Genomic DNA, 12533 nt, shown 5'->3' with positions numbered 1-12533 from the left:
TAAATATAACATTTATAACTTAGTTTATTTACAGTTTATTGAAGACATACACGAACAAGCTGAATGATGTAATGATAACAGAACAATAATAGAGTTCATATCGTCTTTGTTCCTGCAATAATTCCTATGTGATATATTCATCGATTTTCAGATTTTTGCTCTATTAAATAACTTAAATAGTGATACAGCAAATAATAAAATCTCCTATATGTAATTATGTTTATTTCTTTCGAAAATGTAAGAATTCACATTCCCCTATGTACGGCTGCCATAGAATGAATAAAATGTCTTTTTTCCTCTTACTGAAAAATTGTATATTTTGCACATAGGAATTATTGCAGGAACAATGACGATATACAATGCTTTCTGTGTTTCCTAAGCGAAGTCCTCGAAGCACGATAATATTTCAAATCGATAGCGACTTCGGTAGTAATTTCTTTTGCAACCCATACATACATACATACATACATACATACATACATACAGTATGTATGATATATAAACTATTATTACCTACCAAACTTCTTCCAGAATATAAATATTGATAAGAACTGGTCCAGAGAATGAACGCTTTCTTACCTACTTATGGCTTTTAAGGAACCCAGAGATTCATGGCCGCCCTCACATAAGCCCGCCATCAGTCCCTATCCTGAGCAAGATTAATCCAGTCCCTACCTTCATATCCCACCTCCGTCAAATCCATTTTAATATTATTCTCCCATCTACGTTCGACCTCCCCAAAGGTCTTTTTCCCTCCGGCCTCCTAACTAACACTCTATGTGCATTTCTAGATTCGCTCATACGTGCTACATGCCCTGCCCATCTCAAACGTCTCGATTGAATGTTCCTAATTATGTTAGGTGAAGAATACAAGCGTGCAGTTCTGCGTTGTGCAACTTTCTCCATTCTCCTGTAACTTCATCCCTCTTAGCCCCAAATATTTTCCTAAGAACCTAATTCTCAAACACCTTTAATTTCTGTTCCTCTCTCAAAGTGACAGTCCAAGTTTCATAACCATACAGAACGACCGGTAATAGGCTTTCTTATCATATATGTGCATGACATAAATTATTATTATCGAAGTTCCTCCAGAATAAAAATATTGATAAAAACTGGTCCAGAGATTGAACGTTTTCTTATCACAAATATGTATATGTGCGTTAATAATAATTAAATAGTATATAAACTAACTTAATATTGTATACAAAATATTCTCCTAATAAATCTATAACAAATATTCATAATGTATATGTTTTCAGACATGGTGATGGATTCCAGTAGAAAAGTTCATTTTGATGCAGAAAACGAAGAAGATAATCAAGAGGAAGGAGAAGAAGGAGGAAAGAGCCAGTCGAAGTGTTATAGATTCAATAAGAAGTATTGGATGTGCATTTTATACCCCTCAATCTTGTTGCTTCTTATTATCTTCATAGTCTTTTCGACTCTCACACAGTACGGGCAGCCAAAAATAGAAGGTAGCGCTAGTGCCGTTTTATTATAATTAAATTATTTTCCTGACGTACATGTAATTCAAACACAAATCATATTAAGATGTTACAATTCTAATGATACAGTAAAGATTGGACATAACACAACTGGATTGAATTTACTGAAATTACAAATTAAATATGCATATTTAAAATATATAGGCCTAGTTAACATCCAAAAGTTCGTGCTTCCTCCCGTTTGGTGCCTCTGTATCCATATCTTAATTACAGAGTTGTAATTGAATCGCCCCATGCAGAAAGGGCTTCATCGCAAATTTTGAAAAAAAAAGAGAGATATAAATGAAAATCATTTCTTTATGAGTGGCTCCATCGGCCTGTGCAGAAAGGTATTCAGTCCAATGCTTGGAAAGATAGAAACTGAGGCGTCAGGCTCAGAGTTCTATGCAGAAAGGAATACAGTGTACAGAATGTTTTTTTTTAGTTTTCTGAAAACTAGGTCTAATGGACTGAAGCCCTTTTTGCATGGGGCGATTCAATTTTTAGCGCTTAAACCTGAGCTAGTGTACATGAGAATGCAATAATGGTATAAATATTAAAATGAAATGGCTAGATAGCAATTTTCTTTCACTAGATATTTCCAAGACTACTTCGATTCCATTTGCCTTAAATGTCAGTTCTTTACAGCAATTAAAATCTTGTGATAAATTAAATGTAACAATTCATAATGCTGATTTTTCAATTAATGATGATGGCAAAAATATTCCTTATTGAAGGAATCTACTGAAGTAAAGTACAGGGTGGTCCGATTGGGTATGGATAAAATAAAAACACAGTAAAACATTTACTACTGAATTTTATTTGTTGAAACTTTGTGCATACAACACTGAAAAAATGGGAGATTCCTCAGACCCCAACATGATCCCAATTGCGCACCCTGCACAACTCATAACGGGATGCAATTCAGCCCATGTACGTTGTAACATAAGAGGGGTGAGTTGTTGAAAAGATTGAGTAATTTTTACTCTCAGATCAATGTTTCTGGGTTTCTCTGAATAGACAATGTTTTTAACAAAACTCTACACGAAGAAATCAGGAGGGGTTAGATGTAGGGAGTTTGGGGACCAAGCCAAGAGATAGCTGCTTCTCGTACTGGGTTTCGCGACCTCCTGCATGTTTTTTTTTTTTTTTTTTTTTTTTTTTAACACAGAACCTGTTTCTACAAATGTTCGATACTACAACATTATGGAATCGTATTTGGGTACATTACGCACACCATACTCACGTCACAATTTCCTTTGAACTCTTTTAATACTCTCAAATTTAGCATACCAAAGAACACATTGTGCCCGCTGTTGATTTGTAGTAGCCATTTTAATCATCTAGGCCTACGATTTTCATTTGTCCTTTCAGATTACGCATTGTTGGTTGTGATATATGGAAACTCCCATCTTTTAACCATGATATAACCATATAACCAGCAAGAATTTTTTTCTACTATTATAATAGCTTTATAATAATAAATAAATATTATCAATACCCAAACGGATCAGACTATACTTAAGAATTATTACTGACCACGATTTAAAGTGGATAAATATGTTTCTGCACGATAGTGTGTTTCTTCGTCGTTACAGCAAATGGCCGCCACTATTGTAAGTCGATTTTACTGAATTCAGAGTTGCCAATCTAGATAAATATGTTAAAATATTACAATAACTGCTCTAGGGTTGTAATTAAAACTACTCCTGCCATCTACCGACATCTATGACAAACTTCTTGCTGAGAATCAGTCAGCTGTTCACAGTCTAACGTACGTAGATACTGTAAGCATAGGCGGAGAAAGAATCATTTTCTTGGGGGAGCAAAGCAAAACCAGAGAATCCCCATATAACGGGATTTTGGAGACATCGTTTACCTCTTCCCCTCGTTATAACTTGACCGTGATACAGTATATCGGAATATGATTATTTAATAAAGGTATTTTCAGGGGAGCATGTTTCGAACCGACTTTTATAGCGCTTGAACTGTAGGTCTACTACAAATTATAATAGGGCATAACTTAAAACAATCTCCCTCTTTTTCTCTGTCATACAGAAACACATGCATACATCAATAAAACTTTTTTTTTATATGAAGCTTACCTTCCTGAGATATCATATGAAATGTAAACTCTAATTATTTTATTTAATTTCATCTTTAAGTTTACACATTATACCGGGATCACTTTTCTTTTTTCTGCATTGATGTGCAGTATGTTATTTATATTTCTCCAAGTGGCGGCCTGAACACCTGCAGACTTCTAACACATGAGTACAGGCTGTCACAAAAGAAACATTACAGTGCTTTCATTCCTCAAATGAGGTGTAGAAATTCTTATACATTCAGATATTTAAAATAAATATTATAATCCAGACACATGATCTGAAGACATTCATTCATCAATTTAAGCACAGAAACTTAATCATAAAAAAAAAGCAAAAAAGATTTTTTGAATTCAATATTTTCTAACGTTAATAGAAAAAAAAGAGTTCACGCAAGTTTGAGGAGGCAGTGCTCCCCATGTCCCCCCCATAACTCCGCCTATGACTGTAAGTTATATTAATATTTTTAAAAATGTTATTTTCAAAACAAACTATCGTGGAAAAATAATACTGTACAGATTTGTAAAGTGCATTAAAAATCTAGGAAATTGAAAAACTCAAACTATTCCTCGATTTTGTAAAAAGCACTTTCCAACCTTATATCGTGATATACTATTTTTTTGGACGATCGTGCGTTTTTTGTTACTTTCCGTTAGTACACAGTCTAGTATATAGTCACGAAGCTCAATACGTAGTAAATATGCATCCATAGATACTTGCTAACCATTAGGATCGCTACTATCGTCTCATCACAGACATTGCGAAATAGTACCTGCACAGTCTAGTGTTCCTAGTACCCTCAAAACTCAAACATCGTGATTGTATATACTAGACTGTGGTCAGTATTGTCATGGCACGGAACTTCAAATTTCCACACGATTCCCTGTAACTGTAGTAACAAAGGAAAAACAACACTGTTATGAAATTTTCCCGCCCGCTGCGAGGGAAGTAAAATCATACATAAACCTTCGTTTCGATTTCTCCGATATTAGTGTAGCAAAATCTTCTTTCCACGCCTCTTCTATCACTACATTCCATCACATCATCACAATCGTTATCTACAATCATTTCTGCCATAAATTCTACGATTAATATCAAAACTAGGAGAAAATTACAAATTATGCAGAAAGACAAAACACAATAATGAAATTGTATGTATCACAGCAACAAAATCCAAAGCCCCGTTAAAATATAAATCCAAAAGAAATAAAATCTTTATCTAAAATCAATATAACATAAAAATTATTTATTCATTAATTTATTTTATTTAAACTAACAACCGTCTAACAAAAAGTATGTATAATTTCAAGGGAAAAATTGTTCCGGGGCCGGGTATCGATCCCGGGACCTCTGGTTGAACGTACCAGCGCTCTCCCAACTGAGCTACCCGGGAACTCACCCGACACCCGACACCGTGTCCCGGGTAGCTCAGTTGGGAGAGCGCTGGTACGTTCAACCAGAGGTCCAGGGATCGATACCCGACCCCGGAACAATTTCTCCCTTGAAATTATTCAAATCAGCTTTACAGGAAGCTTCACCTGAAAGACTAGATTTGCAAAAAGTATGTAATACATGCGTGTGAAGTGCATAACAGACTCTCGGAAATTAAAAAAAACTCGCTCCGCTCATTTGTTTTTTCAAACTTTTCCTCGATTCTATTATAATGCACTTCTCACACTTGTATGGAGTATACTATTGGTACACCTATATGACAGCTGGTGTTTTTCATAACACGTTATTGATTAGAACGTTCTTCTTTGCTGTATGCGTAAGGAAAAAACATTGTCACGATTAACGTTTCCTTATGAATACCGCAAAATTGTCGTAGTAATATAAACAGCTATGACGAAAAATTATGAGAACCATCAGGTACAATATCAACACATCGCCAACTATGAACACAGACATTGTATACACGTGATATGACCACAGATGTTAAAGCGTGTATAAATAAACTTAACACATATATAGACTAAACAATAAGTATGGAATATTGCTAATAGTAATTGCTTACTTACTTATGGCTTTTAAGGAACCCGCAGGTTCATTGCCGCCCTCATATAAGCCCGCCATCGTTCCCTATCCTGTGCAAGATTAATCCAGCCTCTATCATCATATCCCACCTCCCTCAAATACATTTTAATATTATCCTCCCATCTACGTCTCGGTCTTCCCAAAGGTATTTTTCCCTCCGGCCTCCCAACTAACACTCTACATGCCTTTCTGGATTCGCCCATACGTCCTACATGCCCTGCCCATCTCAAACGTCTGGATTTAATGTTAGGCTACTAATTATGTCACGTGAAGACTACAATGCGTGAAATTCTGTGTTGTGTAACTTTCTCCATTCTCCTGTAACTTCATCCCTCTTAGTCCGAAATATTTTCCTAAGTACCTTATTTTCAAACACCCTTAACCTATGTTCCTCTCTCAAAGTGAGAGTCCAAGTTTCACAACTATGAAGAACAACCGGTAATATAACTGTTTTATAAATTCTAACTTTCAGATTTTTTGACAGCAGACTGGGTGATAAAAGCTTCTCAACCGAATAATAACAGGCATTTCCCATATTTATTCTGTGTTTAATTTCCTCCCGAGTATCATTTATATTTGTTACTGTTGCTTCCAGGTATTTGAATTTTTCCACCTCTTCAAAGGACAAATTTCCAGTTTTTATATTTCCATTTCGTACAATATTGTGGTCACGAGACATTATCACAGCCTTTGTCTTTTCGGGATTTACTTCCAAACCTATCGCTTTACTTGGTTCAAATGAAATGTCCGCGTTTTCCCTAATCTTATGTGGATTTTCTCCTAACATATCCATGTCAATAACTTCTTAAATTTTAATTTTACAAAAAGAAAAAAAAAGTTTTATACAAAAGGTGTTGGAGATTAGTCATACAACAACTTACCATTGGTCCAAAGAAGGTAGTTATTCAGGTATGCAGGATGTGGCAGTAAAGTTTATTTTTTTAAATGGCACTCTATATTAAAATTTATATATTCCTAATCTCCATTAAATTTTACGTGTGAATATGTAGAAATTTTACCCATTCATCGGTTTCATGTCTCTTAACTATTTACGGTCTTGCTAATAAACTGTGTATAGTTTTTATACGAGACTTATGCAGAGTTGAGAGAGAAAACGTTACTAATAAACCATGCATAAGCGATGGATGTATAAACAATCTGTAACTATACAATGGGAATTGCTTTGCATTAGTTATATACACGAAACTCCTTGTTTAAGCGTTGTATATAGAAAAAAATGGCCGCCCTCTAACAGCTGTTCGTATAGACTGTCATTTTATGATGATGGTTGCCTTGTAACCACAGAAGAACAAACCAAAGAGCACAGAATAATTAGAATAATATTGCTGTAGCTTGTACTCTTTGTCCAAAACATAGTGTGGTAATCGATCACAGCCAGTTTTACTATCGATAATTAACACGGTACACTAGAGCGCTCTACCGGATGCAATAGAGAACCTCAGATATTCTATTACCTTTCGTAATGAAGTAATGACGAATCTAAGACGTAGCTGTGTAACAGTTGTTCTGTTATACACGACTTATGTAGTGATTATTAGTAAGGAATTTACACACGACGTATAAACGAGCTACTTATTGTATAAGTATAAGACAGTTAAACGTCTGTACATAGAGTTTTTATTAGTAAGACCGTTATTAAACTCGTTTCGTGGACTTGAAACTTGAGACAAATAAGTATGTAAAATCATGTTGAGTAGACCATAAAACTAAACAAAACACTATGACTAACCAAGCTTTATCACAGATGTTCAAAATGAGAACCATTCACATCTAAAAAATATCCCAGTCTATCAAGAAAATAGTCCATTGTCTTCCTCACAGTTATAAGACTGATCTGTTCCAACTCGTATCCTCAAAAGGCAAGAACTTCAGATTTTGCTGTTGAAATTTCCATATTGTAATTTTCTGCAGTTAGGAGGAAAGAATGGACCGAACGTTGATTATCTTCTGAGGTCGTTACAAACACTATGTCGTCCGAAATAATAATAATAATAATAATAATAATAATAATAATAATAATAATAATAATTATTATTATTATTATTATTATTATTATTATTATTATTATTATTATTATTATTATTCCATTGTTTTCGGTATAGCTGTTATTTATTTTTATACTGGTTGAGTGAAGGAGAAAGAAAGTCTTACGATCTTAACTCTGCCAGTAAAAATACATCTAATAACTACATGAATAAACAATTTGAATTGTAGGAAATATCATCATAGTATCAGCCTTTATCACTTTATGAACTGTCCCCGGGGTCTAATTTTGAATCATGAATACAACTGCATCACCAAACATGATGCAGACTTGTGTTCCCTGATAGCTGTGGCACGCGCCAAGCATGACGTCACATCTATTGTAGTCTGTGAACACTAACTTTATCTTCGTACGTCGTAGGCCAGAATACGGTCCCTAGTGATATGTGTAAGCAAAAAAAAAAATAAATAAATAAAATAAAATAACAAAGTTTTGTCAAACATAGCACAATACTTACGTATGTCACGAAATAACTACCAAATTAGTGGCAGGTTTAATACGAAATCACTCATTTTTTTCACCAAAAGATACGGTCCTTATTTATTATTAACATATTGATCTAAACATGTTCAGTTATTGACATGATTCTCTGAGTTCTATCTCAATAATTCCTATTTTATAATTACTGTATTAAATGTTATAGTTTTATTGAACTTTTGTTATAAGTACTGTATTTTAGTACAAAAAGGGTGCGAATTAACGGGGGGATGGGGGGATTCCTCCCCCTGTTGGAAAGTTATCCCTCTCTCAAAAATTCATATTAACATCTCTGCCAGGGATAACTTCTATCCCCCTCAAAAAATATAACTGTTTCAATACTAGTATAAAGTATAAAGTAAGCAAAGAAAATAATATATGATTTATTATCATCACCAGCAAGCTGACAACAATCAATAACTTAGGAATTACACATTTTATTAAGCCTGCTCATGGATATAATTATTATGATCAAGATGCAAGACAAGCAACTCAGTGCGACCAAGCGTTGAGCCGTATCGAATGAGGTCGAAATCGTCTCTGTCGCTCTGTTGTCAAAAGTTTGTGTTTATTAAGATATCAGCATTCATGCAAATGATGCAATATGTAAATACCGCTAAATTTAATTCGGAGAAATTCTGGTAAGGTTGGATGTATGTACTACCACCACCACCACCTCCACCACCACAACTAAAAATAATAATAATAATAATAATAATAATAATAATAATAATAATAATAATAATAATAATAATAATAATACCGGTAATAATTTTATGTATGATAATTTCTATCTAGAATTCAATCCCCCTCTCATCAGAAATCTTAATTCGCACCCTGAGAACAAAGTAGTTATGTATAGGCTCTACCCCCCAACACGAGCTTGCTCAGATGGGTATGCACTATATTTATTCTATGCATTAATTTTGTTTTACACCAGCGGAAGACAGTTTCAGACGGTGTGACGTTTGTGAAGGAAGAGCACATCCTTAATTTCGTGTGACGTCAGGTGAGAGCATCGTAATGCAAGGTTGCCTATATAAACGGCGTTTCTTTGAGTTATTTAGAAGAAATAACATTATTCATGACTAGTCTAAATAAGACTCTCAGTTGCAAGAAAAAATCTGGATTTGTGACTTGGTTTCCATGCTGATTTAACAGGTCACTTAAACGGTTTAAATACCTCACTTCAAGGCAAGGATCTCATCGTAACAGATATATGCTACAGGGTTAAAGCTTTAAAATTGCCATAGGCTCTATGGGTGAATCAACTGCTGGCTGGGAACACTGCATTTCTCAAAGTTATTGCAAGTGCGTGAACATTAGTCTCTCTGTAGAATATGTGCAAATACTACAAGATCTTCTTCGCCAGTTTGAGTAGAAACAGTTTCCACTACATTTCAGCTTTTTGCAATCACTTATTCAGTAGATGTCAACGATGTTCCTAGCAGGTACTAACCGGAACTGTTAAAATTAGAATGTGACGATTTCTTGAAGGACAAATATAAACACAAGAAGGACTTGGCTGACTTTTATAGGAATTTCTCCCAAGCCAGATTACCGAGGTTGTATGCACTTCCTACAGAGTTATTATGTATGCTTGGTTCTTCATATGTATGCGAACAATTGTTTTCTGTTATGAAACTTACTAAGCCTAAAGCAAGAAGTACCTTATCAGATCACAACCTAACAAGCAGTCTTAGATTATATATTGCCCAGTCATTGTGTCCCAATATTGAGAAATTAGTTAAAGAAAAAATAAACAGAAAATGCAGGAAAATGTCCACATAATCGGTCTGTGCTTTCTTCCTAATTGTGGAGAAAAGTTTAATTATTTGTATTTATTTTTAACATGTTGTGTGATTGCAGTAATTATAAATAAAGGATATCTTGACTTACAAATGAACGTGCATAATAAAAACTTGTATTATTTTACCCGATATTGTTTCGCCAAATTAACTGAAATGAAATACTACGTAGTTATTAAATACAAGAAAGTGTCCATCATATGAGACTGACTTTCTTATAGATTGATTTTCGCACAGTAATCAGTACACAAGATGTGCAATTCAAACAATTAACATTACCAATGAGATAGCCATGCATGGAACTGTTGTGAACACCAGATCACTTTTATTTATCTCCTATATCACTGTTACCTGCACGTCTAATACCCTCTCCTCCCTCCCTACAAACTGCTGTCCACATTTCACATCCCTGCAGAGACGTTGACTGCGAGAAGGCAGAGCGGAGTGAGGTGACGTCACAGTGTTCTATCCTATCCTGGTCTGGTACAAAAGCAGGAAAAAAGTCTGTGATTTTTATTCACATTTTCCATTAGTCTTAAGTGTGCTTAAATGCGACAGGCTCATGTCAGTAGATTTACTGGCATGTAAAAGAACTCCTGCGGGACAAAATTTTGGCACATCCGGCGACGCTGATATAACCTCTGCAGTTGCGAGCGTCGTTAAATAAACCATAAAATTTTAACATTTTCCATTAGTCAGATTTCTCAGGCTTCATCAGCAGCTTTCGACAGACTGTGCATGTTCGGATCCACATACATATACGAACGTTTTTTTAATGAAAATAAGTAAATCCCACCACAGAACTAGCTAATTCATATGACTACAATCTGCAAAATTTTCTCAGTTCATGCACTGCCCAGATCATAGTGCATAATATTGAGCAATCAGTACGCAATAAAGAGGCTAAAAAATCTCGTAAAATTAGCATTACAGAAGATCAGGAAATATTTTTACTAATTAACAAAATGGAAAGAAAAAGTAGAAATTTAAAATGCTGTATAATATTTAGTTTTATTCAGCTTTCATTTCATCCCTAAGTTATCAAACAATTGCTTTCATAAATGTAAATACCAGTATTAGGCGTTCACATTACTTTAAGTTTAATTTCATCAATATGAGTAACATTTATTATCATGAAAAAGCAGCCACCATCGCGAGCCTCCGCTGTGCCCGCGGCAGCGAAACACGAGCGCAGCGGGCTTCAGAGCTGCCTGAGATGACGTCACAGGTTATCGAGTTGACGACCACTGTTTTACACACATATAAATAACTTACAAATGCTTATAAAACTAAGAAATGTGTTCCTGTCAGTAAACTTTTCAAAAGTTTCACTTTTTTCATAAAAACTGCTGTGAATAACTTCGTAAATTTCCCTGTATATTTTATTTTGTTTTAGATGATTTACAAGGGAGAAAATTGAAGAACGGACGTTTTATTCTCAGTAAAGACTACTGGGACGCGGACCTTGCGAGAGGCGTGATACCAAGACTGCATCACCCAGTTCCCTTCGTGGTGATATCGCACACCAACACGGGAACCTGCTCCTCCTACAACGACTGCGTGTTCATCGTTAGGATTCTGCAGAGAAGACAAATGACAACACAGACGGCGTTTCACTATAACGCCGATATTGTGTACAACTTCGTGGTGGGAGGCGATGGCAACGTGTATGAAGGACGAGGTTGGGACGTCGCCAATGAGCACGCGGGGTTCCTTCAACAATGCAGTATAGAAGTGTCAGTCATCGGTAATTTCAGCACGGACGTACCAAATGACGAGACTATGGAATCCTTACAAGCACTCGTTCAACTTGGCGTTACGCTGGGTAAAATAGATGTTGACTTCAGAATTGTGGCTCTAAATCAAACAATGGAAACAGAAAGCCCTGGAAAAAACTTGTACCATGAGATCAGCAAATTGCCACAATTTCTGAATCAATCAGACATTGACACTGCTCTATGTTTAAATCCTACACCACATAGCATGAACAACACCTTCAGTATTAGTCAGTAACTAAACTGTTGTATCTTTATATTGCATGGAACAGTTCAAAAAATGAAGCTGTTCAAGGAAAGATCTTACTCTGAAATTAAAGTTGTTTTGAGTGATTTTACAGAGATGGCTTCCCATTCCATCAGGGTTTGGTGCTTCCTTCGTATCTGAAGTTATGGTTTCGGCCAGAGCGTTCTCTTCAGCACTACCGTCAGACAAACACTTGCATAAAATCCATACAAACAGCAATGGAATCTCACAGAATTGCACGTTATTACAAATTGACAAATAAGTAATCGAGGAACCATAATTATTTGTTTAAAGGGTTTACTTGAGATGTACATTTGAAATACAATCCTGATCCTGAGTCTTTGTTTATTTGGCCCGTTTCATCCACTCTGCTACCATATATTATTCCATAATGTTATATGAAAGAAGCTTATCAAATATCTACAATATTACTGTGTGAGTATGGAATTAAGATCTCATTAGTTCTGAGTTCTGTAGCAGATTATGCTGTAGTGCATTATTTATTTATTTTATTTATTTAGTAGATATGTTACTGTAA

The 12533-nt window shown here is 35.2% G+C and overlaps 1 protein-coding gene across 3 annotated transcripts in view; it reads left to right on the top strand.

The window, feature by feature from the left end:
- Positions 1-12332, top strand: part of LOC138713495 (peptidoglycan recognition protein-like) — a 57753-nt gene extending 45421 nt beyond the window's left edge. For all 3 annotated transcript variants that reach the window (XM_069845660.1, XM_069845662.1, XM_069845661.1), the window contains exons 2-3: positions 1260-1475; positions 11370-12332. In XM_069845660.1, the coding sequence (XP_069701761.1) occupies positions 1260-1475; positions 11370-11986 (833 nt within the window). In that variant the 3' untranslated portion in view covers positions 11987-12332. The remainder of the gene's footprint in view (positions 1-1259; positions 1476-11369) is intronic.
- Positions 12333-12533: the final 201 nt, after the last annotated feature.

Source organism: Periplaneta americana, chromosome 14, assembly GCF_040183065.1.
Source record: "Periplaneta americana isolate PAMFEO1 chromosome 14, P.americana_PAMFEO1_priV1, whole genome shotgun sequence".
Taxonomy (NCBI): Eukaryota; Metazoa; Arthropoda; class Insecta; order Blattodea; family Blattidae; genus Periplaneta; species Periplaneta americana.
Note: the sequence above shows the minus strand (reverse complement) of the source record. Positions and strands in the feature narration are given on the sequence as shown.